The 27,940-nt window shown below is 55.8% G+C and overlaps 1 protein-coding gene and 1 long non-coding RNA gene across 3 annotated transcripts; one reads left to right on the top strand and one right to left on the bottom strand.

Moving 5' to 3' along the window:
• MYBPH (myosin binding protein H) lies at positions 1-27,549 on the top strand. Of its 2 annotated transcripts, none has more exons than XM_005309954.4 (11): positions 1-679; positions 1,911-2,045; positions 6,740-6,907; positions 12,077-12,165; positions 14,181-14,376; positions 15,462-15,601; positions 20,860-21,019; positions 21,884-22,020; positions 22,966-23,152; positions 26,466-26,507; positions 27,320-27,549. In XM_005309954.4, exons 1-10 carry the CDS (start codon positions 508-510, stop codon positions 26,474-26,476), a joined length of 1,395 nt encoding a protein of 464 aa, XP_005310011.2. In that variant the 5' UTR covers positions 1-507; the 3' UTR covers positions 26,477-26,507; positions 27,320-27,549. The 2 variants fall into 2 exon arrangements, with proteins under 2 accessions (XP_005310011.2, XP_042698378.2); XM_042842444.2 differs by lacking the exon at positions 1-679 and adding an exon at positions 1,143-1,246.
• LOC135983035 (uncharacterized) lies at positions 6,645-8,109 on the bottom strand. The gene is made up of 2 exons (XR_010600527.1): positions 7,631-8,109; positions 6,645-6,962 (listed from the first exon to the last, which is right to left on the bottom strand). It is a non-coding gene; the product is annotated as an uncharacterized LOC135983035 (long non-coding RNA).
• Positions 27,550-27,940: the final 391 nt, after the last annotated feature.

Genomic DNA, 27,940 nt, shown 5'->3' with positions numbered 1-27,940 from the left:
GGAGTCAGGAGCCCCGCAGCTCCCGGCCTGGCCGGGGTGGCCGGGTGGGGGGAGTCGGGGACGCGCAGCTCTCGGGAGGCTATTCCTGGCGGCGGCCCCCGCCCGCGGCAGGGGGCTGCGGGGAGGTGACAGGTGGCAGCCGGAGCCTATAAAAATTCCCGAGCCTCCAGCGACTCACAGACCCGGTCCCTTCCCGCGGAGCCCCCCTGATCCGGAGCAGAGACCCGGTTCCAGCCGGAGCGGAGCCCCCCAGATCCGGAGCAAAGAGACACGGTCCCATCCGGAGCGGAGCCCCCCAGATCCGGAGCAGAGAGACCCGGTCCCATCCGGAGCGGTGCCCCCAGTTCCGGATCAAAGACCCGGTCCCATCCGGAGCGGTGCCCCCAGTTCCGGATCAAAGACCCGGTCCCATCCGGAGCGGTGCCCCCCAGATCCGGAGCAGAAACACGGTCCCATCCGGAGCAGAGCCCTCCTCCCCCTAGAGCGGAGCCCCCAGACCTTGCAGTCATGCCCGGCAAAGAACCAGACGGAGACCCAGAGCTGGCCCAGGCGACCCCAGCAGCCGAACCGGCGGAAGCCCGGGCAGCAGAAGCGGTTCCAGCCTCGCCAGCAGAGGGCGCCCTGCAGCCTGAGCCCCAGCCCCCGGCCGCTGCTCCGGAGCGCGGGGAGCCTAAAGCAGGTGAAGGGGAGGGGGGGGGGCGGACCATGAATCTGGTCAGAGAGGAGCGTCCGTGCACGGGGAGCCAGGCGGACCCGGGAGCCCATCCTCGGGGTTAGGGGTGGGCAGGGGGAGGCTGGAGGTGCATAGAGGGGAGGGGGCTAGGCTGGCGGGGGGAGGGGTGTATTTAGGGGAATGGAGTGGGCAGAGGGAGGCTGGGGGGGCATAAGGAGGGGAGAGGGTTAGTCTGACGGGTGGGGGAGGGGTGTATTTAGGGGATGAAGTGGACAATGGAAGGCTGAACTGGCCAAAAGTATGACAGGGTTCAAAAAGGAGCTAGATAAGTCCATGGAGGACAGGTCCATCAATGGCTATTAGCCAAGATTGTGAGGGATGCACTCCATGCTCTGGGTGTCCCAAAACCTCCAACTGGACAAACAGGGGATGGGTCACTCAGTAATTGCCCTGTTCTGCTCATTCTCTTTGAAGCACCTGCCCCTGTCTGCCAGAGACAGGATACTGGGCTAGATGGACCATTGGTCTGACCTGCTATGGCCGTTCTTATGTTGGGTATCTGGGAGTATGGAGGTGGGCAGTGTAGGCTGGGGTGGGTGTATTTGGGTCTGGGGGTGGGTGGAGAGGCTGGGGGTGTATCGGGAGGATGGGATAGGCTGGGATGTGTGTATCTGGGTGCATGGGTGTGGGCAAGGGGGCTGAGGAGGGTGTTTTGGGGGGCTGGGGTGGGCGGAGGGAATGGGGTGAGTGTTTGGGGCTGGGCTGGGTGTGTTTTGGGGCATGGGGAGGCTGGTGGGTGCATTTAGGAGGGAACAGATTGGGCAGAGGAGACTTGGGTAGATGTATTTGGGTGGATGGGGTGGGCAGGGGAGGCTGGAGTGAGTGTCTTGTGGGGGGTGTGCAGGGGAGGCTGGGGTGGGTGTCTGTGGGTGCATGGGGGCCAGGGGAGGCTGGGGTGGGTGTCTTGTGGGGGTATGAGTGGGGGAGGCTGGGGAGGGTGTCTGTGGGTGGATGGGGGCCAGGGGAGGCTGGGGTGGGTGTCTTGTGGGGGTATGAGTGGGGGAGGCTGAGGTGGGTGTCTGTGGGTGCATGGGGTGGGTGGGGGAGGCTGGGGTGGGAGCGTGGTAGGCCCTTGGGAAATGCATTGAGAGGCTGTGTGTGGCGAACAGGCCTAGCCGGAGGGGTTATGTCAGTGGGGGGGTTCTGTGTATTTCTAACGTGTCTATGTTTGTTACAGAGCCGCCCAGCTGCCCATTGCACCTGGCAGTGGGGGACGTGAATGATAACTCGGTGTCCCTGACATGGAAGGCCCCAGAGCAGGCGAGCTCCGCTGGCCTGGATGGATACCTGGTGGAGTGCTGCAAAGATGGAAGTAGGCTTGAGCTTTTCTCCTTTCTAAGCATGAAGAGCTGTGTCTTAATGGGGAAGATCATGTAACACACTAGCTGAGTGTGTCATGTCCCTGACTCGTGGCCAGGCCACACAGGGGAAGAGCTGGTTGAAAACCAGCTAAACATTTTTGTGTAAAATTTCTTTTTTCTTTGAAAGTTCCAAATAAATAAAAATTGACCAGCTCACCATAGAGGCTAGGAGCTTACTATTGCTGCCAGAGAATGGGTTGACTCCAATAACTCAACGGGAAGGGGGCCATAATTTTGGTGCTGAAGGCCACAGGTTTAATCTCCAGTGACGACCTGTGGTGGACACGTTGTTCCCATGGGATAAAAGGACTTGATTATGTCAATAAGTAGCTACACAGGGAACACATTTTTAATAATGGGCTCTTCAGTCTAGCAGAGGAAGGTCTAACATGATCCAATGGCTAGAAGTTGAAGCTAGACAAATTCAATTTGGAAATTAGGTGTATAGTTTTAATGGCAAGGGTAATTAAGCATTGGGACAATTTACTGAGGGTTGTGGTGGATTCTGCATCGCTGACCATTTTAAAATCACGATGGGATGTCTTTCTAAAAGCTCTGCTCTATGAATTATATTGGGGTCTCTGGCCTGTGTTTTACTGGAGGTCAGACAAGATGATCACAGTGGTCCCTTCTGGCCTTGAAATCTGTGACTATGAACCCAAGTCTCTCTTCCTGAGCCACTAGAGTTGGGAGACGGTGGTGGGAACAGCAGGGTGGCTCCTTGTCCTATGTTGGGGTCTCTGAACATCTGAATCACTACATATGAATGTAGATCTGGATGCCAGAAAGTCATAAAAACATCAGGAGGAGGAAAAAGTTTGCAGAGGAACAGCGGAGGGGTGGGGGGTTAGGGACAAACAGACAGGCACTAAGAAGGTCAGTCCCAAATTTTCAAACTTGTGTGCCGCACTTCAGGGCCCTGTGGCCCAAATCCTCCAAGGTGTTTAGGCATCTGACTCTCATTGATTTCAATGGACATTAGGTGCCTAAATCCTTTTGAGGCTCTAGGTCTGTGTTTCTATTTTGTCTCCTAAATAAGTGACCTGATTTTCAGCGGTCTATTGAAATCAGCAGGTATTGTGGCTGTTCAGTGCCTCAGAAAAGCAGTCCATATATTTAAGTGCCTATATAGAAATAGGCAACCAATTTTGAACATGTTGACGTTATGGTTGATTGGCAGGTGCAATATATTTTGGCTTCGGACTCAGGATGATTGGTGAGGGGGTGGAGCTGGGCAGGGAGAGGAGAAATATTTAATCCTCATGGACCTGAAAGGAAATGTAAGGATTAGGAAGAGACGGTTGGGGAGAGCTGGCAAGCCATGCTTGGCTGAAGCTGTAGGCATTGGTTCCTGGGTTGAGGACAGGTGGTGAGTTGGATGGTGGCAAACTGGATTGGACTAGGCTAGTGAAACTTGGTGGGCTGGTGGCAGCTGGCAGGTTCTGGTTGGCAAGTTGATGGTCTCTGATTAGTCCACTGGCTGCTTTGCTGGTTGATGGAACAGGGCAGGCGAGGGAGGGAGACCTTATTGGCTGGTGGCATTTGGCAAGTTCTCATTGGTGCCACTGGCAGGCATTGGTTGGCTGATTCTTTGGGGCTGATCCCTGGCTGCTGGCAGGATTTGCCCCATCGTGTTTTTCAGACTGGTGTTTGGGGGATGTCCTGTCTGCATTTGTTGGTGGGCTGAGGTTTGGAGGATGCTGGGGAGCTCTGGCTGGGTTTGTTGGTGGGAGATGAATGTTAGCTGGATGTGTGGGGTGATTCATGAGCCTGGCAGGGCTGCGTGGGCAGGATGCCATGTGAACCTTTGGTTGTTTAGTTGGATAATGGGGGTCCATGAGGTCAGGTTGCAGCAGGCCCACGGACTCTGGTTGGTGGGTTTGGGGCAGAGTGCTACTCGTGGCTGGCTGATAGGGAGAGGTTTAGGGGCACTGGCTGGCTTGGGGTAGACCATGAGCCTTGGTAGGATGGGACGCTGCCTTCATGTAGGTTACATCGCCACCAGCAGGCACCTAACACTGAACTGTGTAGTGAAGGAGGCAAAAGCGCTTCACAGCCTGACACTTCCAAGTCTGGTGCTAAACCAAGCACCTGTTTGGAGAGAGCTGGGCTAATATCCAGTCTGTTATGATCCTTGATTGTGTAGGGCCTGGTTAGTTGGTAAAGGAGCCCTGGCCATCTGGCAGTGGGTAGCTGTTGAGCCCTGGCTAGCTGGTTGGAGCTGGGCTGTTGGTTGGTTGGGGCCGGCATGAGGGTTTTGCCTGGTTGGAAAGTTTTGGCTGATGCACAAACCTTGCTGGTGGTTGGGGGTGGAAGGGGGCTTGTGACCCTTGCTTGTTTGGGTGCTGAGGCAAGCTTGTTCTGGGGGGCTGCTTTGGGGGGGACGGACTGGTGGATCTTGAGGGCTTCTTCCAAGGTGTGGATGTTTCTGGTTGGATGGCCTGGCTGGCAATCCTTACTTTGATTGGCTTTTGGAGGCTCCCAAGCCTTGGCCGTCTAGCATAGGTTAGGGGTTTAGACATAGGTTAGGGGTTTATGACATTAGTGGGTGGGTGAGATTCTGTGGCCTGCGTTGTGCAGGAGGTCAGACTAGACCATCATAATGGTCCCTTCTGACCTTAAAGTCTATGACTCTACGTTAGAGGCATTGTGCTCCCAAGCTGTGGCCGGTTGAAGGCAGCTTTTTAGCTCTGGCTGAGACTGGCCAGCAAGCCCTAGCTCGTGTTTAGCGGATGGTAGAGGAGTCCTAGCCCATTGCTTGTTTTGGGGCGGCTGTGATGCCCTGGTTAGTTGGCTTGGGGAGGCAAGGGCATGTAGATTGGTTTGTTGGGGTGGATGACAAGCCCTGCTATGTGGCTGTCAACTCACCAGCAACTAGTGGTGTTGCCTGCTACGCTACTGACTCCCCAGAGGCTCAGTGGAAATTCACAAAGCGGAGTAGGATGGAGCCTGAGGCTTGCAGCAGGATGGCTCCGTGGGGGAAGCAGCAATGCCCTAGATTCTGTGCAGCACCTGAATGTGCAAAGTTCCCCACTTGTGGGCCATTCCCCTTTTGGATGCTGAACAGCACACTAGTTTTCTTTCTGAGAGGTTGATAAGTACGAGTGAGCTGGCTGGTGGGGATGGCTAACGAGCCCTGGTTGGTTGGTGGATCCGAGGGGGTGGTGAGTGTTGGTTTGCTGGGGGCAAGCCCTGGATGAACATAGGGTGATCAGATGTCCCAATAAAATCAGGTGTACGATCGGGACCCCATTTGTCCTGATATTTGGGTAAGGAAGCAAGCGGGAGGGAGGCGCCGACTCCGTGGCTGTGGGTGCTCTGCACCCATTGGCAGCCAAGTTCCCCCTTCCTCGCCTCCTTCCCCCGCACTGCGCCGCGTCCCTGCTCCTCCCCCTCCCTTGCAGCGCTTCCCACCGCCTAACAGCTGTTTGGTGGCGCTTAGGACTTTCCGGGAGAGAGGGGGAGGAGTGGGGATGCGGCACGCTCAGGGGAGGAGGCGGAGAAGAGGCAGGGCAGGGGTGGGGACTTGTGGAAGGGGTGGAATGGGGGTGGGGCGAGGGCACTGCAGGGGTGGGAAGAGGCAGGGGACGGGCAGAGGGGAGGTCAGCACCGTAGTTTCAGGCATGTGGCGGGTGGGGTGTGTGTGAAGAGGCAAGCGGTGGGTGGGGGACTGAGGAGGGATGCAGCAAGCCAGTGGTGGGCCAGGGGATGAGGAAGGGCGCAGTGGCAGGGGGGCCCGAGCAGGGAGGGGGCGGGACCTGAGGCAGAGTGGGGGCGGAGCCTGGGAGGAGCAGGAGTGGACTGTGGGCAGGGCTGACAGCACCCCAATGTGTCCCAATATTTTACCGTTGTGATCTGGTCACCCTAGGTAAACAGTTCAGAATGAGCAATTTATTCAGTGAGTTTTGCCCCTTTTTCCGGTTTGCAAGTTGTTTGCTATTCCAGATTGTTTGATGGATATTTTATGTAGCAAATTTCAGCCTGCGCGAGCACTCCTTCGCGTATCTGATATTCACCAATCCATAGTCACGCTGTGCAAATGGTCCCCTCTAGCCGCATGGCATTGTTTCTGTTCCCTGACTGGATAACCTGACCTTTAGAACCTTCTGCTGCCTTTGCCTGAATCAAAGCTGGTGTTGCAAAGCAGTGGCTCTTGGCTCTGAGTCCAGCTCTGAGAAAGTTGCTCTCTGGGAACATTAGTCCAGTCACGAATGCTCAGGAAAAGTGAGGGAAAGAGAAAGTGAGCAGAGTCACACTGAAAGTCTGATCATAACTCACCAAACCAGCATTACTCACTCCTTAGCCAGCTGCGCTGGGGATGGAGGAGGCTGCACAGAGGTCTTTTGGGTTGCATTCTACTGGGAATGAAATTGACAACTTGCTAGCTAGGGATTTGATCGGTGGCACAGGCACAGTTCATGAGGGCTTGGCTGTGCATTGAAGTAGTTTTGGGAAACTCCCATATGGAGAGAGTTAGATTCTGTAGATGGGTGCATTGCACTACCACAAAACTGGTCCCATGTTGGGCCTATGAACGTTGTCAGAATCCATTTAACTTCCGTCCTTTACTTTATTTGGCAGTTAGCTTTTTTCCGCTTGTAACCTGCTGTCTTATTAAGGAAGATCTTTTGTTTGTTTGTTCCAGCTGCAGACTGGGTAGCTGCTAATAAAGAACTCTTTCTTTCTACCCGGTACACAATCCGCAACCTGACATCAGGAGATAGACTTCAGATTCGTGTGAAGGCAGTGAATGCTGGGGGCATGAGTGTTCCAGCTGTCTTGGAGCAGCCTGTTGTCATCAGAGAGATACTCGGTACGGTATTGTCCTCACTCTATGCAGCCTATACAGAAGCGACATGGGTGCAACACTATGGTAGAACAAAGAAGCACACAAGTCAGTATGTGCTCAGCTAAGGTTGAACTCTCACTAACCCTTAACTCTGTCCACTGATCCATTACAGTATGGCTTTCAATTGTGAGCAAATGCTATTTCTCAAATAATAGTTATTGGGTCAAATTCAGCCCTGATGTAAATGGGTGCAACATCCATTGATTTCAGGGCACTCTGTTTGGATGTCCCTGACCTTTGTCTAGACACTTCCTCTCATGGAATGCCCATGTATCACCAACCTCCAGCAAAAGGCGTTCATTTGAACATTCTAATAATTGAAATAAACATTTGCTGTGTTATTTCAGTGTGTGCACTTACACTCCTCTAGTTATACACTCATCATCTGTTGGCTCACTTGTCCTTTGCACACTCATGTGTTGTTGCACATTCACACACATGAATGCGACTGTCTGTGTGCTGGAATGATGCCTGCTTATTTTGCTCAGAAGAGGTAAGCACTGTCTGTGTGCAACATGGGAACGTGACTCACTTCAAACTGGCTAAAGAATCGTTATCCCCACACTTAGCAAGGCTCCCGTTCCTCTTGGAGGGCTATGAACACATCACTTGTGACACGGGAATACAAAGCTGTCCAAGAGCAGAAAGGACTAAGAAATTGTTAACTGTAGCAGGGCGAGGACTCACCGCTGCGGCGCCTCCTGTCAGTCGTCCTGGGAATTAGCTCTTCAGCTCCGGAGTGCCCTCTGCAGGCTGGTGCCTCGCTGCTGCTGGCCCCTGTGTCCCTCCCGGCCCTGGTGCCCCCTGTCCTCGGGCGCTGCCCCTGGTAGTACACCCGCCCTCAGGGTCTCCCTACCCAGGGGAACCCCCACCCAGCCTCAGTGGCTACTGCCAGTCACCATCTAGCTCCCTTTCACTGGGGCTGACTGCAGTCTGTATAAGCCAATCATCACAGGCCAGGGGGTTTTGGACCGGCTGCTTCTGCCTACCCTGGGCTGCACCCTGGCACCCTAGTACCTTTCTGGCCTTTGACAAGGCCACAGCCTGGGGCTTTTCTGGGCAGGAACTCCCCTCTCCCTTGCCCTATCCCCCAGCCCTGCTCCACTCAGGTACCCTATTCAGCTTCCCCGCAGCCAGGCCCTTCTCCGTCTAGACACAGAGAGACTGACTGCTCCTGCCCCACTGCCCTCTTATAAGGGCCAGCTGTGGCCTGATTGGGGCGTGGCCCAGCTGTGGCTGCTTCCCCAATCAGCCCAGGCTCGCTGCTTTGCCCTGCCACAGCCCTCTCCCAGGGCTGTTTTTAAGCCCTTCAGGGCAGGAGCGGGGTTCCTGCCCCGCTACATTAACCTGTACATTTTCATGTTTCTGTAACTCAAAGAGCTCAGTGGATTTTCTTTAAACACTCCCCCTGCTAAAAAATAAATAAAATAAATCGCTTCTGAGAAACGTTAACCCCGTAGGAAAACTCCAGTAAAGCTATCTGCAGCAGAAAAAAGGGATATAAAGCTTGAATGGCCATTGCTACTCCTGTCCTGCAGTATCGCCTGTGGGGTGTGGAATGCTGAGGCCCTGTACACCGTTAGCAGCAGGACTGTGCTTCCCATCAGCTCACATGGTTACAGCTCTCATGGTTTCTATGATCACTGTGGCGAGGGATTAGGATTAGACAGTTGTGCTGGTGGATGATGTTCTCTCGATGAGCCCCCCCTCCAGCATCGCAGTTGACAGCAGATGTAATGCAATTTGTAATCCCGTCAGGCAGGAGCACAAACTGTGTCTGTGTTCACACATCAGAGGGGTAGCCGTCACGCGTCTGACGAAGTGGGTATTCACTTCTGCTCCAATACATCTGTTAGTCTGTAAGGTGCCACAGGACTCTTTGTTGTGTTCACATGAGCATTCTTTGACGTATTTGACTGGATTTGAGGTATTTTGATGGCTACTGCTATCTTAGCTCCAGTGTGTTATTAGCATACACAGGGCTTCTGGCCTCTGCCAGGATGTTGCAGGCAGTGTTGTCTAAACCTGCTCAGAGCAAGTGTACACAAACCAATGTTTAATATGCCTGCAGCCATCAGCTCCTTGTCAACACTTGTGCTCCCAGAAGCAGATAATTTTAGCTGATGTCCTAGTACAGAGAAGGCCTGTCTTAGTTCACTCTGCAAGTGAATTAAATTAAATCGAATTAAGGCCATTTATTTCCAAATGAGTGTCCACATAGGCGTTTAATGTGGTGTCACTAATCCACTGTAAATTCATACCTTTAGTTAGTTCAGATTAATTTTCCTGAGTGTCCCTATGTAGACATGCCAGGGCTCATCTACATGGTGAGTTGCTGGCTGGGAAGCCAGGCATGTGAATCTAGAGCACGCCAATTTCCATGCGAACTAAGCCGCACTCTGGAACTTTCACTGCACTGTAGCAATGTGCAAATGATGAGTTACTGCACGGCAAGCTAGTGCGCTATAGAGTCACATGCCTGGCTTGCCACGCAGTAACTTCCTGTGCAGCCGAGCCCACAGAGTTTAAGGTCAGAAGAGATCAACATCTAGTCTGAACTCCTGTATCTCACAGGCCACTAACCGTCACCCAGCTGCTTTCTGAAAACACCGTCTCTTCCGAAAACACATGCTAAATGCAGAACACTGCACGACCGTGGGCAAATGTTTGAAATCAGGCAATTCAAAGATGGGTCCCGAATAGAGCAGGGTGAAATTTTGTTGGCGAATCAAGCCATTCTTTTGCTTTGGTTTTTGCTGAAAAATGCATTTTTCGGGGTCCGAAACATTTGTCCAATTTGAATTCGATGAATAGTTTCAACTGGAAATTATGTTTTCAAAAGAGGTGACGTTTTTTATTTCGACTGTTTTGTTTCAAAACATTTTGTTTGGATTTTTTTCATTCAAAACAGTGTTTCAGTTTTAAATCTGTCCAGTTTAAACACACACACACACACACACACACACACACACACACACACACACACACACACACCCAAAAGGCCAAAATTAGAATGAAAAACTAAAAAAATAGAATTTTGTTTTGAGTCGACCAACATTTTGATTCCAAATGAAATTTTTCCAAGTTATTTGATTAAAACATTTATTTCAGGATTTTTTGGTTCAGCCGCCAAGCCGAAAAATCCATTATTTGCTGAATGCTGCTCCTGAGCAAACTGTAACTTGGCCACCTTGCATGGTATTTTATTTTTCTGACTCTATGGTATGTTGGCCAGTTTGATGCCTTCATGCTTATGCCATGGGGCCAAGTTACAGTTTTGAGCTTCCTGGTTTCTGTTAAGCTAAAATCTCAACCAGAAAGTGGCATTAACCTAATTTTTGCATTTCATTCTAAATGTGCACCTGTCAGTGCTTTCCTCGCTGTGCTAGGAACAAAATACTGTGTATGGCTTATTAATGGTGCATGTTTGTTCTGCTAAACCCTACTGTGTGTACTTCACACTGCTCCATCTGTTATCTTCCATTTTCACTTATTTATTGATACAGTTTACTTGTTTCAACAAATCATGTGGAGTGCTCCGAAGAGATTTTAAATAGCCGCAGACCCCTAGACAGACGGTTAAAAGCAGGAATGGGGAATTGTGATGTATCTGTTGGACAGTCAACACAATGCACATTTCACATGTAACTAGGGCAGGAAGAAGGGTTTCACACCTGGGGAAACAATTATCATGAGGTCTGTACAAGGGTGAGTTACATCTGAAGATGTGTGTGTGTATAGGCGCTGAGACGGATACACATGAATTAACATTCTTTCGGGGGTGGGAGGGGTGAGATTTCTTTGTTCCACCAAGATTGATAAGTGCAAGCGTGGGCATCAGGAAAAGATTCCAGGACCAAATAGAAGCGTGCGAGGAGGAGATGCTAGCTCAGCTGTTGGGCACAGGCCATCTGGGAATGTCAGGCATTCCTTCACTACCCGCCCTACACTGCCTGTGTTTTACTCTCACAGCTGTTTAGGCATCATTCAACTCAGATTTAACTCTAGACACGGCCCCCGCATACAATATCCCTCCTAGAGGTAAGCTCCTGCATGGTTAATCCTGGGAGAGGCATACGCTTCTTTTATTATGTACTAGCATAAACCTTTTGCCTCCAAAGGAACTGCCAACAAATGCAGCCGTGGTAGAGTTACCCTGCTGCTATTTTGACTCTGGTAAAGGAGACAGAAAGTCCGTATACACTTGCAAACATTTTCTGCTTCTCTCTGTTATGTTCCCCAGGGAACACAGAAGTAAGTTTCCAGCACATGGTGTTAGCGCCAGAGGTCCCAGTTGGTACCCCTCATCATCCAGCCCATCTTCTCTCAGCTCACAGTCAAGCAGGGAACCCCAGCTGCGGCAGAAAATGGTGCTGCATGACTTTTAGACGTGCTCTCTCCCCTGAGTCAGTACAGAACCAATTTCCCCACTAGGAGGCGCTGTGCTACAGGGAAGGGTGTTGGATGACTCTGTAGGGGGCACTCTCTCCAGTGAGTTAGCACTGACCCCAATGACCCAGTGTGGTGCTAGGGGGTGCTGTGCTGCAGGGAGCAGCAAGGGTGACTCAGTAGGGGGCGCACTCTGCGGAGCGAGTTCCTGTCCCAGCAATAGAATCATAGAATATCAGGGTTGGAAGGGACCTCAGGAGGTCATCTAATCCAACCCCCTGCTCAAAGCAGGACCAATCCCCAACTGAATCAGTTTTTAGAGTTACTTAGTACTATGCTGCAGGAGGCACAGCCATTAAGATGCAATAAAAAACCAACACCACGACCACCTGTGGGCAGTAACAGCTCCGCAGCCCCTGTTCATTAGAGACGGGATGTTCTGGCCCAACAGCAGCCTGCCCAAGCTTCTGCTGGAGAAGTAATTCCCCGCTTGCTCCGTAATCCCTTTGTGTTGTGTTACTGGTGTGAGGTGGCAGCCATGCTCCAGCCAAGAGGTGGCTGCATTTCAGTGCCAAGTCAGCCAATCCTGTGCTGCCCAGGCAGGGAGTGGATGGGGATACCTGGGACAAGAAGTGCTCTGGAAGGCCCGAGAGCCTGCCGTAGGAACTCCCACTGAGAGTGCGGGGCGGTGATTTCCCGAAGCGCTCATGAAAATGACGGGTGTGTGACGTCTGCTTTGTCTAGAGCATCCGAAGATCCGAGTGCCGCGCCACCTGCGGCAGACGTACATCCGGCCCGCTGGGGAGGCGGTAAACCTGCTAATCCCTTTCCAGGTAGGCGGTCGATGTTTCCAGTGAATGGCTCTTGGGCTTGGCCTCTGTCTATACAACAAACCCCCTCACATGTGCGGAGATGCTGGGGGGGCCTCCTCCCTTGCAGCAGGGGGCTCAAGGGAGACCCCCCAGAACAGACAGTAGCAGACAAGTGGGGAGGAGACAGGAAGCTTGAACTTGGTGTGGTGAAACAGGGGGTGCTAGTGGAGGGCTCCGAGGGGCATGAGGAGAGCAAAGGGAAAAGAGTGGTTAGCCTGCAACTCAAGCGCCCCTGGTTCAATGCCTGGCTCTGCCACAGAGTCCCTGTGCGACCTTGGGCATGTCCCTTAGTATCTCTGTGCCTCAGTTCCCCAGCTGGCCAATGGGGACCAGCAGTGCCCTGCCTCCCAGGCCTGTGTGAGAGTAAGTATGGTAAAAGTCAGCAGATGCTCAGAGGCATAAGGTGAGGAGAGCCAGGAAAGCACCATAGAGAGGTGTCAGCAGCTGGGGGTCATGGCTGCAGTGACCCAGGTAGGAGACCTGGAGGGGAGTTTAGGCCCCCGAGACAGATCGGAAAGGACTCATGCTGGAGGAAGACGAGATGAGAATGGGATGCTGCCTGGCTCTGGAGGGTTGACGAGGGGGCCTGGGTGAGAGCCCAGGTGATGGGCTTGGGCGGTCAGCTGGGCCCATGCTACCCAGGAGAGGACAGAAAGCTGGGTGGAGATATAGGACAGGCTGGAGGGAGAAAGGAGCTCTGCCAATTACAAGGCATGGGGAAATGCCCTTTCTCCCCTCAGTCAAAGCCATTCACCCCTCCCCCAGCTCCTTGGCACCAGGTCTTGGGGGCAGCCCCCAGTGGGATTTTACCCCCAACCACATGGGAGGCACTGGGAACATATTTACTGCCCATTGACTGGGTGGGAGGGGCTACAGCTATGCTATTGGGGTCTCCACACCTGGCAGGAGTAGGGAGGATGATGCATCCCCAGGGCTATCCTCCATGCCCCCCCATCCCTACCCCACGGCAGAGAGAGGGGTTGGTGGGATCCCCTTGATCACCCTGCAGGGTGTGGGAGGGGGTTCCTGCCTGCTCCCAGGAGTGTGACTTGGGGGCTTGGATGCCACGTGCACCAGTGACTGGTTAGGAGAGGGCATCCTCCAACTCTCTTTGGCCCCAACGGTAGCTGTTGGCCCCAGGCCCCAATGCCACGTGACCAGCCTAGGGGCCCCAACGAGGGCCTAGGGTCCGCCCTGTCTGTTTACCTAACCAAGCAGCTGCAAAGGTCTATTCCGCATACCCTGCGATCCTCCCTCTCTGACTCTTGCTGGCAAGTAGGTGCCTGCAAAGTGCTGTGCATTCTCCAGCCAGGTGCCTGGTGCTGTGATCTGGGTATCATGCCAATTAAATCACGTAATTAACTGTCAGTGCCCTTCAGTAGGTGACACTCACTGCAAACACTGAGTGCTCCAGAGCGGCAAACCCCGCTGTCTGCACATTCTGGTCTCTCTAGCAAAGGCAAGAGAAAATGAGAATTTGACACTGCTGCAGCCAATTAGACTAGACTGTAAGAGCGAGTGGCCAGAGCCAGGGAAGTGGGGGGTGGGGATGGAGATGATCCTCTGTGGCCCCCACTGGAGGATCAGGCCACAGGCTATACGCTTTCTGATGGATGCTGTATTTTGATGTCACAGCTGATGCGCTAGCCGTAGTCTTAGCATGCGTGGGCCCAGCTGGCATTGTCCTCTTGAGGCTGTTGACTAGCAGCGACTGCTCCCAGATACCACAGCTGCAGGGGAAATAAGAAGACGGGCATTGGAAATGGAATCACAGCCAAGCCACAGATTCACCCACTAGGCAAAGCCACCCGCCCTCTAAAAATCTAACATCTCAAAGGTGCTCTCAAAAGGCGCGTCTCTGCATCGCCAGTAAAGACCGCACAAGGACCACTGGCATAGAGCTGGCTGGGCGGTGCTCGGCTGGTGGAATGGACCTGAACTGCTCTCCTGAGCTTTCTCCTCCGCCTTTGTCCTAGGGAAAGCCGAGGCCCCAGGTGAGCTGGAGCAAAGACGGCCAGCCTCTGGATCCCAAGAGGGTGACCGTGCGCAGTGGTGACAGGGACACCATTTTCTTCATTCGCAAGGCAGAGCGCAGTGACTCTGGCCAGTACCAGCTGAGCGTCAAGATAGACAGGCTGGAGGACAAAGCTACCATTGACATCCGCGTGATCGGTGAGAACGGTGCAAGCACTGGGCGCGGGTCATTGCCTGGATGGAGCTTTGCAGCCTCTGCCGGCTCTCATGGGCCTGCGGCCATCAAGCAAGATTCCCTGCAGCATGGGGCCCCTAGAATTCACTTCTGCCCCATGGCAGCTCCAGCTGGGATAGCCAAGCCCTGGTGTGGCTGGGGATGGAGTTGCCAGCCAAACTCCCTGCTGGCCAGCACTCAGCAATGGGGGGAGATCCCAGGGCAGAGCGGTGTGTGTGTTGTCCTTATGTGTGAGACGTTGGAAGCTCCTGCAGCACCTCCCAGAGCAGGGTGCTCGGCCCGCTGCATTAGGTGTGGTCAGGAGGAAAGGTCCGCATGAGGAGCACTGCAGGGTTTGGGAGCTTGCTACTGGGCATAAGGCTAAGATGCCCTAAAGGGATGAATTAGAGGGTACAAAATGGATGGAGAGTAGGGACAGTGGGAGGGTCATTATGGGCTCGGGAGCAGAACTGATGGGGGGGCTGGGGGACAGGGTGCATATTCTTTCCAGACTCCTGGATGCTGCTGTAGGCTCATGCAAACATGAATAACCCATGAAATCAGCCAGATGCACATGCACAGCTCTCCCTGCTCTGACACCATGGTGATGGACGCTATTAGGAAACACTATTTTGCTAGGAGGGTGGTGAAGCACTGGAATGGGTTACCTAGGTAGGTGGTGGAATCTCCATTCTTAGAGGTTTTAAGGCCCGGCTTGACAAAGCCCTGGCTGGGATGATTTAGTTGGTGTTGGTCCTGCTTTGAGCAGGGGGTTGGACTAGATGATCTCCTGAGGTCTCTTCCAACCCTGATCTTCTATGATTCTACTGATTCATAAGAGATGGGGCAGATTCTGGGTGAGAGACCACCAAGGGTTCCCCTAGTTACTCCCACCCTATACTGATCCACAGTGCCACACACAACCCATGGACTCAGCAAAGCAGCTGCCGTCTCTGCAGGCAGGTGGCTGCGTGAGCTCTCTGTCCACCGTTGTGAGCTGCCGTGCCTGCCCTGTACCTGCCAGGGGATGGCCTCAGTGGCTGGAATGAGCCTCTGGTTGTCATTGCAGAGCAACCGGGCCCTCCAGAGAACCTGAAGCTGGTTGACGTGTGGGGGTTTAACGTGGCGCTGGAGTGGAGCCCGCCGAAGGACAATGGGAACGCAGCACTCAAAGGGTACATGGTCCAGAAATCGGACAGGAAGAGTGGGGTGAGTCTGCGGCGTCTGCCCCGAGTACCTCTCTGAGCAGCAGGACCTGGGATGAGTGTGCAGCTTGAGCTGAGTCAGACGCTGTGGACTGTGATACAGTGCTTATGGCAGCAGGGTGTGGGGGGTTGGTGTCGATAGCCTCATAACCTCCCCCAGCAGGCAGAGCCATGGAGATGGAGCCCTCTCCTGACGTCCATTTGCACGGTGTAGGGAAGTCCTCACGTCGTGGTGCAGGAGAGGTTTGCACGGGACGTTCTTGGGTGCCCCCAAAATGGTTTGGTTCCCAGCTCTGCATGTGTTCGGTTATTTGCACAACAGCCCCAGGCGGGATCTGGGTCCCGTTGGGCCGGGTGCTGCACGGACAGGGCTTGTGGGCGAAGGCAAGACAAAGCAAGTGGCTGTAACAGACAGCTGGAAAGAATGGGGCGGGGGGTGGCTCAGGCCTTTACCCAGGCCAGATTTGTTTACAGTGAGGTGGTTTGAAATCAGCTATTTCTAAAAAAATAACAAAGCGAGCGAGAAATCAGGTCCCAGGTCCCTACAGACCCGACAGACTCAGCTGGGAGTCGCCCATAGGTGGCCCAGTGGGGTGAGCCTCGGAGAGGGGCTTGAAAGAGGTGAGGGCAGAGGTCGCTCCAGGGGGACGTTGCCCACCCCAGGGGGTGCGCCGAAGAAGATGCACTGGTGGGTTTGGGAGTGGAGGTTGGCGCTGTAGGGGCAGCAGAGGGGGGGAAGTCAGGGCCGTGTGGTGTGGATAAGCAGGGAGGCTCTAAGCAGTGTAGGACCTGAAAGGAAAGGAGCAGAAGCTTGTGTGTGATGAGATGGAGAAGGGGGAGCTGGTGGTGGGGAGTGGGGCTCGGGGGAGTGATGTGGTCAGAACCACCTGCCATGGAGATGGTCCGACAAGCAGAGTTTTCCCGGGGAAGCACTCTGAACCGGACACAGAGGTGCCGTGCCTATAGCAGTGAGTAGCCCGGCCCTGGGCCTAGGGCTGAGCAAGAGGTGGGTGCGCTTCCGATGTGAGCAGAGAGTCATGGCCAGGCCCCTCGCTACCCAGTGCTCAAGCCTCACGGTGCAACGGGGTGCAGACCCAGGCCATAAACTGTCTCAGTCGGGCACATAGTTAGTACCACTTGGGGACTGCCCCCAATTGGCTGCTTTCCCCATTTATCCACCTCCTGGGGAACAGCAGTCAATCAGATCTGTGCAGGTGGTAGACAGGGTTCTGTTCTCCCTCCCAATGACGTGACACCTTGTCAAGGGGGGTGAGGAGAGCAGAGAGCCCCCAGCAGCTCAGCGCAGCTCCACTTCTCCCATCCCCTCTTCCCTTTGTAAACAACGGGCTCTCCTTCTCTGCCCTTCCTGCATGCAACATCCTACCTGGAGCGGGGCCCCCACTGCAGCCCCTCCCCAGCCTTGGGAGAAGGGGGTGAAGAACCCCAGGAGCTGCAGGAGGAGAGATGTGGCAGAACAGATGCAGAGGTAGAGTTGATGGGGGGACAGGATTGATTTGGGTGTTGCGGGGTGGAATTAATTGCAGGGGAATGGGCAGATGTAGGGGTGATGGCAGCTCCCGCCACTTTTCCCCCAGACCTTTAAACACTGTTGCAGCTGGAGGAGGTCACAGAGGGACTGGTCCGAGGAGGCGTTTGGGGATACAGAAGAGGAAGGCAGGTGGGGTGGGAGGTGCGGAGGAGGCATGCCAGTTTCAGCACCTCTTGCTTTTCAGCCTTTAAAGTAGTGAGAGCCCCCTTGCCCATCCCCCACAGGCACCTGTTGAAAGCCCAGTCACTGCTGAATGATACTTGGGCGCAGGCGAAAGGGAGAAGGTCATGCAGGCAAGACCTGCTGAGCCAGGCACAAGGGCAACTGTTCTCTGTTGTGTCAACAACTGCAGCCTCTCCATGACCAAACTGCTTACCCTGTGCATTAAAGGCTCACGTCGGCTGAGGGCCGGCTGCCATGCCTCGTCTGTCTTGCTTGGGATGTTCAGGGGCTCGTACTTTTTGCAGCAGAGGGAAGATTCTCCACCACCACAACATCAAGGAGCAAGTCATTAGGCCGTGTAATGGGGCAATGCTCACCTCCAGGGCACCTCCTGCTGGCCTCCCAGGGAATTAGCTTACCAGCCTCCGCAACGCCCTCTGCTGGCTGGTGTCTCGCCTTTCATTGGCCCCCCGTGTCCCTCCCGGACCCCCTTTCTCTTGGAGGTTGCCCCCTGGTAGTACCCCTGCAGTATCTGGGAACCCCCACCCACTATCTCCACCTCGCCTCAGTATCAGGCTACTGCCAGTCATCATCTAGCCCCCGTTCACTGGGGCAGACTGCAGTGTACGAGCCACTCATCACAGGAAAGGGGGGTTTGGACCTGCTGCCTTGGCCTACCCCTGCCCTCTGCAACCCCAGTACCCTTCTGGGTCTTTACCAAGGCCTGTAGCCTGGGAGGTTTCCCAGCCCTGCTCCACTCTAGGTACCCTGTGAGCTCCTAAGCAGCCAGGCCCTTCCCTCTCTAGAGGCAGAGAAAGACTGACTCTGCGCCTGGCCCACTGCCCTCTTATAAGGGACAGCTGAGCCCTGATTGGGGCATGGCCACAGCTGAGCCTGCTTCCCCAATCAGCCTGGGAGCTGCTTGCTCCCAGCCACAGCCCTCTCCTGGGCTATTTTAAGCCCTTTACGGCTGGAGCGGGTGACCATCCCGCTACAGGCTGGTATCTCAGTAACTACCTAAGCTATCAAGAATGGCATCTTCTGTCAGTGCATTTTTTTCTGCAGCTCACCCAGCAAAATGCAGGGCCGCCCCGGGGGGGCAAGTGGGGCAATTTTCCCCGGGCCCCGCAGTGGCCCCCACGAGAGTTTTTCGGGGCCCCTGGAGCAGGGTCCTTCACCCGCTCAGGGGACCCCGGAAAACTCTCACGGGGCCCAGGCCCCCGGGGCTTCTTCCGCTCCGGGTCTTCGGCGGCAGTTTGGCGGTGGGGGGTCCTTCCACTCCGGGACCCGCCGCCAAAGTGCCCTGAAGACCCGCGGCGGGGGGTCCTTACGCCCCGGGACCCGCCACCAAAGTGCCAGGTCTTCGGCAGCGGGGGCCCCCTGCCGCCGAAGACCCCAGGCCCCCTGAATCCTCTGGGCGGCCCTGGCAAAACGTCCCCAAGTCGTTCTCGAGGTTATCCCAAGGGGAGGCAAATCTGCCCAGCTGTGTACCAGAGGTTTGCACAGAGAAGTCACCCACATGTCGCCTCCTGGCGGAAATCAGAGTTGTGGCCTGTGTTGGTTTTTGTTTTTCACCTGCCCTACGTGTAATTAATAGGCTAAAATAACAGTCGAGGGGGAAGGTATCAGGGTCCACCCACTTCAGAGTTGCCCAGATGAGGAATCTCTTTCAGTTCGTAGCGGGTGTCTACACTGCAGCTAGTCCCTCCCTGTTGCTCCCATTGCTTTGGCTACATGGCTTATTTTTGGCTGTAAGGGTGGTCCCAAGGCCTGAGTAATGGGACAAGCCCTGGATTCTCTACTGGGTGAGATAAACTGGCCATCAACAAGTTTAGGCTTGAAATTAGGCGAAGGTTTCTAACCATCAGAGGAGGGAAGTTCTGGAGCAGCCTCCCAAGCGGGGGGTGGGGGGGGAAGGCTGATAAGTTTCTGGTGGGGATGGTGTGAGGAGTCTGCTTAGAGTCGCATGGTGCTGATCTGTGACTGCTAGCAGCCAATATCTCCAAGGGCTGGAGATGGGCCACCAGATGGGAAAGGCTCTGAGTTACTACAGAGAATTCCTTCCCAGGTGTCTGGCTGGTGGGTCTTGCCCACATGCTCAGGGTCTAATCACCATGTTTGGGGTTGGGAAGGAATTTCCCCCCCAGGTCAGATCAGCCGAGACCCTGGGGGGTTTTCGCCTTCCTCTGCAGCGTGCGGCATGGGTCATTTGCAGGTTTAAACTAGTGTCAGTGGTGGATTCTCTTTAAGTTATGATTTGAGGACTCCAGTAACTCAGCCAGAAGTGATAGGACTATTGCAGGGGTGGGCGGGTGAGGGTTTGTGGCCTGCGGTGTGCAGGAGGTCAGATGAAATGATGGACCCTTTTGGCTTTTAAGTCCATGAGCTCTGTCTTTGCCATGCTGCCCTCCAGCTGGGGCACTGGAGCCGGGGCAGACATGACCCTGAATGGATGGGCTGAGGGAGCTTTGAGAAACGTCTGGGAGATGGCAGCTGAAGCCATCAGAGCACATAAGGTCACCCAGGACGAAGGGGGAAGAGGAGGAGCCCCAAGGAGAAGCCCCTAAGGGACACTCATGGACGGCGGTTGGGGGGAGACACAATAGGCGACACTGAGGGAGTGGCCAGAGAGGCGGGGGGAGAACCAGACATGCCTGGGGAGAGACAGCTGAGACGGGTGGTGCAATCAACAGGATCAGAGACGATGGGAAGGTCCAGGGAGATGAGGCTGGAGAAGGGGCCAGGTGGCCATTGGATGGCTGGTGTGAGATGTTAAAGCCGGACTGCCAAGGCTGTGTGTCTGAAGATCTTGGCTGTGAGGGACGGGTGGGGAGGCTCAAGGGAGGGATTATGAGAGGGGAGATGGAGTGATGTTAAAATCCGGAAAAAAAGAGCCCGTGGAGAGCGACAGGCTGATGGAGGGTGTCAGGAAGGTCTGGAGGGGCTGATATCAAGGGGCCAGCAGAGGTCTGAGGAGAGCAGAAGGGCCAGGCCACCATCAGGCCCTGGGGTGAGGAGAATTCGCTGAGGGAGGGAGGGATGGAGGGCAGGGGAGGGGGCTCACACTGAGTGGGGGACGATGCGAGTGGGTTTGAGGAGAGGGTGAAGGTGGAGCAGGACGATGGCTAGGAGTGGCGTCAAGCAGGGAGAGAGCTGTTAATGCAGAGATGAGGAGAAGAGAACAGATGGGGCAGCGCATCCATCTAAGGAACCTCAGCTCCTGCCTGGCGCCTCATGGGAGGGTGAAGGCCTCGGCCAAGCTGGGTTCGGCTCCTCAAGGCAGAGGGGCTGCAGTGGGGACGCTGCGCGGATGCAGGTGCGGAAAGACCGACTCGGAGCCTGGGTAGAGCCCGGTCCTATAGCTGGAGCGCCAGGGCCCAGGGCTCCCCCCAGGGTCTGGGCTGAGAGGCTGCCTGCCAACCTGTGCTGTAACCGTGGCGGGAGGTTGACCCCACTCTCCCAGCACTGGGGCTTGCAATGGGAAGAACGCCGGGGGCTAGGTGGTGTTCACCATGCCCCGCACTAACAGCCTGGCTCCCCTTGGCTTTCAGCAATGGTTCACCGTGCTGGAGCGCTGCCCCCGGCCCAGCTGCACCGTCTCCGACCTCATCATCGGCAACAGCTACTCCTTCCGGGTGTTCTCGGAGAACGCCTGCGGGCACAGCGCCACAGCGGCCTTCACCACGGAGCTGGCCCACATCCGGAAACCAGGTTGGTGCTGGGGATGCCCAACAGGGAGCAGCGGCCGGGCGGGGAGGAGGCGCTCTCCCTAAGAGGTGGCCAATGGCCAATGGGGGGCCAAACAGGTTGGCTGGGAAAGCTGCTGCTGGCGGCAGCTCTGCAAGGCTGATGTGAGTGACAGGAGGAGGCCCAGGGTTTTCTAGACATCGAAAGGTTGCAGCATTCGGGTCCAACGGCTCGTGCCCTGCCAGGCTCGAAACGGGAGCGCTCTCCCGTTAGAACAGGGGGAGTCTTAGCGCAGCCCTTGTTCCTGACCCCCAAGAGCCTGTGGTAGCGGACTGTACAGTGTGAAAGGCACATAGCTAGCTTAGAGCACTTTGGGGAGGCTCTGGGGCCCGATTTGGGGTCTGTAACATTGGATTCAGCCTCTAGCTTCAAAGGCGGAAGGATATGAAAAATTGTCCCAATAAATATTCTCTTAAACCTGTCTAAAATAGCTTTTTTCCCCAGGAGGGATGGTCTCCCTTGTAATTTCTCCCCCATCCGTAGCTTTCTCTCCTGTGATCTCCTGCCAGGTAGCATGGGGTGGCATGGCCTCAGAGCTCTCTCCCAGCATGTGATGTTGGTCGCCTGAGACAACACTGGTGGCTGTTGCGGTGGGGGGGGGGGGGGGGGGGGGGAAGGGGTTCTCCTGGGCTGGTACAGAGCACGGGGCGGGGACACATTCCAGTGACCAATTCTTGGCTGAGGCTCAGGGTTTGCTTCTGGTCCTGGGAGGAGGGTGTTCTGGAGTATTCAGTGCTTCTCTGCTAAGGACGCCCGAGCCCCACCGCTGCCTGGCCCGAGCGCCAGGGCACAGGCAGCCGCTGTTGTGACCTGCTGTTTGTTTCCTAGAAATTGCTTACAAGCCCGAGAAGTACTCGGGCTGGGACTTCTCCGAACCTCCCAAATTCACCCAGCCCTTGGCGGACAGGTCTACCACCAGAGGCTACAACACCCAGCTCTTCTGCTGCGTCCGGGCCTTCCCCAAGGTGAGACTCCACCCTTTCCTCACCCCGTCTTTCCTCTGCCCTCCCTCACACGTCTCTTCATGGAGTGGGTGCCTGAATGGCCGCCAGATCCTGCAGCGTTACTGTGCAGGGTGCTGGGTGGCACCAGGCGGCCAGGAAGGAGCGGGCTCGGAGGCTGCTCCATGAGTGGGGTCGGTGTCTGAATGGGCTGGAGGAGTTATCTGAGAGCATTGGGAATGCAGCGCCCCATTTTGGCAGGTCAGGGGAGTGTGCCAAGCCTGTGGGGGGGTGCAGAAACTCTGCCTGGGCTCTCCAGGCACATGCACCACCCTCCTTGCATAGACTTTCCTACTGCCTTAAAGAAGCAGCAACTGGACCGTAAGGCTACCAGCTAGGGGACCTGGGTTCTAATCCTGCTGGTGCTGTTTATTTACCATACAGCCTCAGGCAAGTCACGTCACCTCAGCCTTGATTTTTCCATCTCTTAAATGAGGCTAGTAATACTTGCCTGCTTGCCAGTGGGGCTGCAGAGGGCAAGTGTGTTAGTATCTAGGGTGTCCCTCTCCATGGCATCAGGGTGTTTTACCACCGCAAAGGGAATGGTGCCACCTGTGTGGTTAACCCAATCATCTGCTGCGCCAAAGCCCCATTACATGCACACACGGGGAGCTACCCCATTGCCCCATCAGCGATGGGCATGGGGCCCTGGATGGCTGTTCCCCCAAAGGCCCTGCTGCATGCCCTGAGCGTCCTATCTAGAAACTGACAGATCACACCAGCTGGGTGGCTTCTAATTCACCACGGCATAGGGGCTCTTCAAAGGTCTCACTGTCAGGACCAGTGCAGAAAAGCCATGAAGACGACCAGAGGCAGAGCACTGGCTACAGGAAGAAGCTTTGGGCTAGTGGGGTGCCTCCAGCTGCCCCGAGCTCATTTCTACAGCTAACGAAACCCTCTGACTTTCAGCCCAAAATTATCTGGCTGAAAAACCAGACGGAGATTCGGGAAGACCCCAAGTACATCGCAGTGATCAATGAGGGGGTTTGCTCGCTGGAAATCCGGAAACCCAGCCCCTTCGACGGCGGCGTGTACACCTGCAAAGCGGTCAATCCCCTCGGGGAAGCCTCAGTGGACTGTAGGCTTGATGTGAAAGGTAAGGCTGGCGGGCTGGCGGCCCTTGATGCTCTGTTCCTTGTCCCAGCACTGGGGTTGCTTGTCTTTGAAAATCACAGCCTGAGCTGTCCAGGTGCCTGGGTCCCACTCAGGGCCGGCTCCAGGCACCAGCCTGGCAAGCAGGTGCTTGGGGCGGCCACTCTGGAGGGGGGCGGCACATCCAGCTATTCGGCGGCAATTCGGCGGACGGTCCCTCACTCCTGCTCGGAGCGAAGGACCTCCCGCCGAATTGCCGCCGCAGATCGCGATTACGATCACGGCTTTTTTTTTTTTTTTTTGGCTGCTTGGGGCGGCCAAAACCCTGGAGCCGGCCCTGGTCCCACTGAGATCTGGGGCGTTAGACTTCTTTAAATCTCAACCCTGCATGTTTTACTGAAGCCCACTGCACTTCATTGGAATCTCCTCCTGCCTCACTGTATGTAGGGGACGTCTGACAGCTGCCATCTTGGGGGACAGCAGGGATTGAACTGGCACCCTCCAGAGCTAAAAGCATGAATGGCTCTAGTCTGAGCTACAGTCAAACCTCCCTGCCCCTCTACCAGTTTGGCACAGTGGGAGACCTGTAATACCCACTCCTCAGTGGGTGGCATGAATGTGTCATGGGGGAAGGGCTGTATCTGCCCCAGATTTAGGAAGATAGGCAGCAGGCTCTAGTTAGGACATTCCCAGCACCTTCTACAGCCCTAGAGACAGATGCTACCCTCGGTGCAGCACAGGCGGTGGATGAGCACCCCATGCCCATAGGGAAGGGGCCCCGGGCCAGCCCTTCATTAGTACTTTGGGACTGAGGGGGGCCATATAAGCACCTAGATGGGTTGGGTGGGGCATGCATCTTCCAGAGCCCATCGGGTGGAGACTGCTGGGTGGAGACGGTTAATAGGAGAGCCAGCGAGAGCCCATTCCCAAGGGCTCAGCATACTCAGCTGTGCCCTGGTTTTCCAAAGCGCTCAGCACCCCCCATGACCACGTGGCCAGAACTGTTGTGATGTGAAACCTGTCCACCAAAGTGGGGCCTAGGTCCCTTACTGAGCAGCTGCCAGTTGGTTGTGGCTCTCCGGGCCATGATCTCATTGCCATTCCCAGCTCGCTGCCCAGGGCGGGTAAGAGGGGAGTGCTCAGGCTGGAAGGCCTCAGGGTTTCCAGTAGAACATCCCTTTCCATCTCACGTTGCCTTTGTGCACAAGGCCCAGCGCCCAGATGCTACCGTGATGGGCGCCCCACGGCCGCGGCAACTGGGCCGGTTTTGTGCCTGGCTCCCCCAGACGCCGCTGGCTGGAATGAGGAATGGTCCCGTGGTGATCCCGATCATGTGCCCTCCCTCGGGAGTGCTGCAGCCTCGCCGTATTTCCCCACTGTGACCTCTTTAAGCTGAGCTCTGCGGCTGGGATATTAGGCTCCAGGGGTGGCAAAGAGCCTCCTGCTATACTGGGCTTTGTAACAGCTGCGCTAGGGCTTCAGGCAGGCGTGGTGACCAGCCAGCCAGAGCCCATCTGCTGAGCTGTTCCAGCGTGCAGGGAACCAGGAGCGCTGTCTGGAGACCAGGCAGTGGCACACTCGGGCATCTCCGTTGGGAAGGCTGAAAGTAGGAAGCTACTAGCCAGTTAGCCAGATCGCTGCTCTAGGCACCCCTCCTCCCCACCATATAAACTAGCAATCCAGCTGCTGGCCACACCCCTGCCCCCCCCCCCCCCAAGCAGCCCCCTAAGCCGCTAGCCTGGACAGACACACCTGGCTCTGTGGCCAAGGAGTCACCAAACTTGGCCTCTGCCGGGCCACGAGGGGGAGCGGTTTCAGGGCTGAGAGCCTGGTACCTTACCAGTGCCCCCAGGAGGTGAGCAAGCGCATTGCAGCTGTTCACAATGGAGTGGCAGTGAGGACAGGTGAAAGCAGCAAAGAGTCCTGTGGCACCTTATAGACTAACAGACGTATTGGAGCATGAGCTTTCGTGGGTGAATACTCACTTCATCAGATGCAGTGAGGACAGGTCGTCCTAGAGGGCTCTATTATTAACAGCTTGAATCACACCCGAGAGTGAAGCCTGGGTGGGCCTTGGGCACAGGTGTTAGGCGTTCCCACTGGCTTGCCCTGCCGACATCGGGCAGCCGTGCTGCACAACCTGCAGCTTTTGACGAGCCCTGCAGGGTAGCGCCAAGGGACGTGCATGACATAACCCTCCTGCACGGAGGTATGGGGCCTAGGACCCAGCAGTGCAGGGGTCAGCGGGGAAGAGGGACACAGCGTCTGGCCCAGTTGAAGATGGTAGAAGGCACCTGGGGACCTGCTATCGCCTGCGAATGGCTCTGCTAGTGAACCACCGCGGGGGGCTTAATCCCTTTCCTGGAATGAGCCGGCACAGCCCATCAGCCCCCCCTGGAGCTTGCCCTGCTGCCTGCTCTGGGGTGACCTCAAAACGGGTGCCATCCCCCAGCACTCTGGCTCAGCCCAGCACCAGCACCCACAGTCTATGAGACGACAACGGAGCCCGTCCTCATCAGTTGCCAGCTGGCGTAGGGATGCATATGCCCAGTAGCTGGCTGGCTCCCACCTGAGAGGACTCAGCGGAGACACCAGCCCTGGCAGGCCTCACAGCTGAGGGACGGTTCATGCCCCCTCAGTCCCCATCCACTATAGTGGCTCAGCATCACTGTAGCTGCAGCCTTGCTGGGCTAAGGGTAGTAATTCTGTTGGCGTAAATGCACCCGCAGAGACAGGACCCCAGTGAGCTGAGCCGGTGCGGACACTGTAGAAGAAGCTGGTACTAGTGACCGATCTATGCACGCTGCAGGGTGGGGGAGTCACACGCACCCTAGAGGAGCCAAGCCCTCAGGTGGGACCAGGCTGTTCAGGCTGGAAAAACTAGAGCACCACAAAGACAGGCAAGGAGATGACACCTGGGTTAGTGACTAGGAGCTGAGCGTACAGTCCAGCAAAGCAGAGAGACCATGAGTGCAGCCGCCAATACCTTCAGGGTAAGAGTAGAACCAACAGGAGAGCGCACAGCCTGGGAAGAGGGCCAGGGACCGATGGTGGTAGGGCAACAGGTGGTGGCTTGCAGCCAAGGCTGAGTGGACAGGGAAACATTCCTACATCAGACTAGTGGGTCTGGGTACTAGATTCCCTGAGGGTGGGGTTTGTGGCCTCCCCCCATGATGGCAGAGATTGAGGGGCAGGGCAAAGAAGACGTTGGTGGGAATGAGGGCTGGAGTCATCCTGCAGCACGAGTGGGAACGGCCCAAGGGGCGTTTTCCTGACTCCGCTATGGGATTGTTACAGGCTCTTGTGCTTTTTCACAGTACCCCAGTGAGGGCTGTGTGGCGGATCTGATGAAGAACAAGGTAGGTTGGCATCTAGCTGGGGCTATAATCAGGCCAGTTGGGGCAGGGGCATCTGTCCCCAAGGACCTAGACACGGTTGCTACATTTTAGGTTGCGTGATCAGTACCATCCCAGCTCACCCCATGTGGGCTGCCTGCTGGTGGTGAGAGGGCTGTTTGAGCGGTCGCGTGTATTCTGGCCAGAGCAGTGGGGGGGAACGGGGAGCAGAGACCCGGGCCTTGCTGTCACTGAGTGAGTCTGGTGACAAGACAAGCCCTGCGAGAGAAGCCACTTGTAATCCCGGGGCCTTGCTGGGCATGAGACAGGGGGTGAGGGTGGAGGTGTGTGGAGAGTCCTGTGTCATTAGTGGGCATGTGGGTGAGGGGAGCTCTGGCATGTCGGGGAGCACAGAATCTTTGGGAGATGTCAGTGGTCACAAACAGGGAAACGAGTATAGCATGACACATGGAGGGTAGGGGTGGGCATATACGGGGAGAGCCAAAGCACCGGTCGGATTCTGGGTTGGGAGCATCAGTATATGGGAGCCCAGGCCTGGGCCCTTGGTGCACATGCAGGGGGAATGGGCCGGGGCCAGCGGGGAGACAGATGAGTGGAGCTGGAGCCTGGACATACAGTGAGAGGGGTAAGGGGCAGGACATGTCTGTAGGAAGAGAGCTGCCTAGGCCAAAGCATGGGAGGACCCTAGGGGGGCGTCGGGAAGCAGCTCTGTGCCAGGATTTCCCTCTGCGGTTAGACAGATGGGCTGCACAGCCTCTCCTTGCCTGGAGGCTCCGTTCCCAGCAAGGCGCTGTCCTGATCTCTTTGCTCCCTAGACGGACGCTGCGGCTTGGAGTGAAGTTGCCACTGGGTAGCGTAGGCAGCAGAAATGCAGCGGACCGTGAAGCCTGCTGGCTTTGGCCCTGTCCCCAGATCTGTCAACGTCTTCAGCTCTGTCCCCCTCTGAAGCAACGTCCTGTGGTGGCAGCCCTGCCCCAGTGCTACAGTCCCCCAACGTGCCTTTCGCTGTGACAATAAAAAGATTCCCACGGAGCGTGCGTGAGGCGCTGCTGCTGCTGTGTGGTCTCTGTGGGTGAGGGAGGGTGGGGGCTGAGCCAGAGCCAGGCTCTCAGTGGGCAGGAGCCCAAGGGAGCTCAGTGGCCGTGTCCCCCCATTTCTGCACCCGGGAAGGAGGGGGTCCGTACTGGTCAGGGAGGGGTTAGCACTGGGCTGAGCCTAAGGGTCAGGCTGGAGAGAGCACAGGTCTGTTTAGGTTGTCGGGATTCTGGACCAGCCTCACAAGCTGGCAATTTGAGGTAGAGGGGTGTGTGTGTGTGTGTGTGTGTGTGTGTGTGTGTGACGAGAGTCTTTCCACCATGCATGGCAGTTGGGGGGCCCCCAGGAGCATCTGGTGCTGCAAGGGGGCAATTTGGGGGCAGGAACTGTGTGATAGGGAA

The sequence above is a fragment of the Chrysemys picta genome, chromosome 4 (genome assembly GCF_011386835.1).
Source record: "Chrysemys picta bellii isolate R12L10 chromosome 4, ASM1138683v2, whole genome shotgun sequence".
Lineage (NCBI taxonomy): Eukaryota > Metazoa > Chordata > Testudines > Emydidae > Chrysemys > Chrysemys picta.
The sequence above is the reverse complement of the archived record's forward strand: the minus strand, read 5'-3'. Positions and strand labels throughout refer to the sequence as shown.